Source organism: Antrostomus carolinensis, unplaced genomic scaffold (genome assembly GCF_000700745.2).
Source record: "Antrostomus carolinensis isolate BGI_N321 unplaced genomic scaffold, ASM70074v2 scaffold26897, whole genome shotgun sequence".
Taxonomy (NCBI): domain Eukaryota; kingdom Metazoa; phylum Chordata; class Aves; order Caprimulgiformes; family Caprimulgidae; genus Antrostomus; species Antrostomus carolinensis.
Genome location: NW_010328449.1, coordinates 1 through 4,458, shown reverse-complemented (window position 1 = coordinate 4,458; position 4,458 = coordinate 1). Strand labels below are relative to the sequence as shown.

Genomic DNA, 4,458 nt, shown 5'->3' with positions numbered 1-4,458 from the left:
CCCACCTCTAACACCAGCGTCTTTTAAGCCACCAGTCACAGATAAAACAAAGCTCCACCAGTTCCACCACTTGATCATTAACATATGCAAAACAGATCCGGAATACCTATATAATATATATAAAAACATATTATATATGTATCAAAATGCAAATGCTGAAAGGTGCAGTTAGCTCAGAGCCCTGCTGCATGCACTATAAGGTAACTAGCTGCTGTCAATCATTAAAAACAAAACAAAACAAAACACAATAAAATCTGAGCTGAGAGGAAGTAAATCAAAACTTTTTTCAAGCAATGGAAAAAAATGGATCCTTCAAAGGAAAAATACATCATGTCATGTACTATCAGCGTTCTGCGGTTGTGGCACAGCTATAGATTCTCAAACCCTTTTCAAGAGCAGATGACTCATTTATTTGCTGCAAATAGTTGTGGTGAGAGAAGACATACCACATTACCAGCTGATCCTATTTCCCCAGCCCTCCCCGTAGCTTCCGCTAGCAAATCCTCCCAGGAGCTGGAGGCAAATAGCGGGCCAGAAGCACCCAGCCTGGACCCTCAGGGGGCTGGAGGGGACCTGGCGGGGATGGGGGGACCAGGAGGCCGGCGGGAGGCTGCAGCCAACGCCGGTGGATAGGAAGGTGAGATCTGCAAGTCAACACCAGGAACAGCCATGAAACAGCTTTTATGTTTCCTGAAGGACTCACAGGGAAGGTGCTTCAGTAAACACATCGGGTTCCTGTCAATTTGCCTCCAGAGTGAAAAGTACAAAGCGTGACAAAAATAGATGTACCTTCTTCTCTCCGCAGGGAAAACACACTGCCAGGACACGAGTCCTCTCCCCTGCTCCTGCCTCCTCCAATGCCAGACCCTGCCTGCAACCAGGCAGGGCACAGTTGTCTGAATTCTGTAATCAATACCATAAGAGATAGAACCTCCTTTTTTTTTTTTTTTTTTTTTCCCCTCAGTAAGAAAAAGCAAAATATTATGAGTCAAGTGTCACTTGGTCATTAGGTTTTCAAAGCCCAACAAAGAATTTAACACTTTCAGAGATGGCACTGAAGTGAAAACAACAGCGGAGGTTGTTTTTTTTCCCCTGCTGGTCTTTCGGGAGAGGAAATGAAAGTGAATAGTTATTGTTCCAATGTAAAGTGATTCCATTTAAATAAAGTACAGTACTGGAATTGTAAATGCAGTGTGACAACCAGATCAAAGATGTTTAATATTTGCATAAAAATATATATATATAATATATATATATAAAATATAATTTTAAGCAATCGTGCAACACTCTTAAAAAGGGTTCATTTCACATTTGCTAAATTCTAGTGGTCCTGGAATGCATAACGCATTCTATTAAAAATATTCCTTTAAATATTAACAATTAGTGTTCAAATCACCAACTAATACAATATTCTTTAGCTGTCAGGGGGTTTAAATAAACCTATCTTTGATCCACGTTCCACTGAATTACACATCATGGAGGTATACAGTCACAACATTAGTGGGTTAAATGTCAAAATGGCATTACAGTACATAAGAGTTAAAAAAAAATCAGCTAGTCATATGTTTCTCCATCTGTGGAATTATTATGGCTCGCAAGCAACCCACTGAATTACTGTAATCCTTGTTCTTGCAACCAAAGACATTATCTGAATCCCACCTTAATCCTGACCTGTTCATTTACTCCAAATTTCTCAGGTGGGGGTTAAAATTTCACTGCAAGGTGCCCACTGTCCTATGACATCCTGTTGCAAACTGGAAAACACATAGTACTTTATTTAAACATTCCTTAATTGCTACATTTTCCTAGACCACATTAATATATATTGTGTGTGTGTACATATATAGATAGACACCTATAACATGTACATATATACACACACAAACATATATACACACATACACACACGTACCTAGGATAACAGCACACCGACATAACATTAACTCTATACAGGTATTTGCCAAGAAAAAAAAATAGGGCATTTCCTCCACCACTTATTCACAAGCTTATGGGTTTTTTGTTTTTAATCCTCCTGTCCCTGATAAAACAAAATGCATGGTTAAACCACAAAACTATATTTTTTTTTCCTCACTTCAAATTTTATGAAGGCATCAGGCACTTTTGATTACTATTGGTGTGTACAAATATAGCAACATCTTTCTTTTCTTTTATATATATATATATATATGTATATATACTCTACTGTATCTTCTTTGCTCGGATAACTTTGTGAAATCTTTGGTCCTTGAGTGTATTCTGCTTGCCACAGCTGCTTTTCCTGCATTCTCACATTTTTAAAATGTGAGGCACGCACACAGCTGGAAATAATGGACTTTGTCATCGTACGTGTTTCTGTTTTCATAACTGTACCAATCCACTACTGTTCATTTGGAGCAAGCTGTTTCTGGTAAAGCGTTCTAGTCAAGCAAGCTATACATTCTACACGGTCAATCCACAGACGGCACTTGCTGCAAGCCCCAAATGCAGTAATTCCAATATACATTTTTATTCAGCTTATCTCTGCTTTATGCCTCTAACTTTTAATTCCTGAATATATATAAATTGTTTTTTGTGATTTTTTTTCTTTTTTTTTTTTTTTGTTTTGTTTCTTTCATATTCTCCCTTTTGCAGATCCCATTCTAGAGTAAAAATAAAAATAAGAGAAAATAAGGCTTTCCCACCTTCTCTATGCCAAAGCTATGGGAGCAGATATTGCCAACCCATATTGTCATCAAGCATTCCTCCCTCACTTATTTCAGGGGAAGCTGGCTGCTTTTAATGACAGGCCTCTTGTGCTCTGGGGTAGGATCCAATTATTTTGGGGTTCTTTCTCGATCATGCTCCTGTTATTTATTAGAAGAACCACAAGCTTTTCCCAAGCTTGAAAACTAGAGCAGATCATCACTGCACAAAACACCCCATTTCAAAGGGACGCTTCATCCCTTCCTACGTCTTAGAAAACCTTCTCCCCACCGGGTCTACTAATTTCAGTCCTTAATTACAGGGCAGCCAAGTAGAGTATGTGTGCTGCTGGCAAGGGAACACCGTCTGAACCTGGGCAATATAGTAATTGCTGAAGTTGGCATCTGCTACATATGGGGCTGGCTGGTAATAGCAGGTGACATTGGCCACATTGGGGATGATATTTTGCTCAGCTAGGACCCGGATGGCCAGCATGGTGATCAGATTCAGAGTCTGTCTCCTCTCATGTCCCATCAGGCACACTGTGCTCTCATTCACCACACCATGAAGGGTCATGAGATAGTCATACTTGCGGTCCTCTAATCCCACAAAGTGGTTCTGCAAGTAGGACTCCAGCTTTCTCTGCTGTTCTCCAATGTCTGAGAAGTCAATGAAAAACCTCGAACACATGTATCTCTGCAGGGACTTAATCTCGGATTCGGAGGCAGCCCTAAAGCCCCTTACCAAAAGGTTGCAGTACTTCAGCAGACCACCTCCTCTGATTTCTTCTGGGTTTCTGGTGGCGATTATCTTGTTGCAGAGGTGATCAAAGGCTTCCTGGAAATCCCCATAGACACTCTCACCAATGATAGTCGGGTGAAAAGTTTCAGTCATCGGATTCTCTGAGCACTCATAAAAAAGCAGCAGGGAGTCCAGCTTGATTTGAAAGGAATCGACACTGAATTCAAACTGCCGCCTCAGAGAGTCCACAAATTTCAGCTCCACATTTTTGCCGCTGTTGTTGGACAGGGAGATGAGACTCCATCGGTCTGAATCATTGCATACTTTTACCATTTTCTGCACATAAGCCTCCTATAATTGGAAAGACAAAATGGGCAAATGAAGACACAGATGTAAGAAATTTCCCATTCGCTGAATTTGTTTGCATCTCCCTCACCCCACCTCCACCCGATCCTTGAGTTTCATAGAAAATTTCATGGAGCCTGCAGATACAAACCAGAGAAGAAATGCTTCACATGAAAGCCTGGAGTGCTGTCATTGCACGGGAGTGATAGAGGAGAGTGTTCTGCTGGGACTGTGTCGTGCAAAGGAAGCATATGGCAACACTGCCTCTGTCACTTCTAAATACATCTACACATGAAGTCCATGGCACACATGGCAAACGTCCATGCACCCACACACAAAAGGTCACCGCTACAATCAGATAAGAAAGCTTTTTTATCGGCTTCCACTTCTCTCTCCCCTTCCCACAAAGAACAAACAAACAAAAAAAAAATCCCAACAACCAACTTGGCAAGCGTTCACTCCCCTCAATCCTGCTCTCACAGTGCAGGTTCCACAAATCTGCCCCACATTCCAAAAAATCCCTCTAAAAAAATCTTAAAGCCATTTGGCATTCCGCCTCATTAACTCCGAGAGGAGGGAAGGTGCCTCTCCGCTGTGGCCTTCAGCTCACACGAGAGCGTGCCCTGCAGACGGTGTTTCCTCCGTGCAGACATTAAAGGCTTCTGAGCTCCCCCAGCCACCCCGGGGACC

At 41.6% G+C, this 4,458-nt stretch overlaps 1 protein-coding gene across 1 annotated transcript; it reads right to left on the bottom strand.

Moving 5' to 3' along the window:
* Window positions 1-1,187: 1,187 nt before the first annotated feature.
* On the bottom strand, window positions 1,188-3,831 carry LOC104528299 (terminal nucleotidyltransferase 5A). Its single transcript, XM_010172263.1, is given in 1 exon segment — window positions 1,188-3,831. A coding segment is annotated over 1 exon segment (837 nt). The 3' UTR covers window positions 1,188-2,994.
* Window positions 3,832-4,458: the final 627 nt, after the last annotated feature.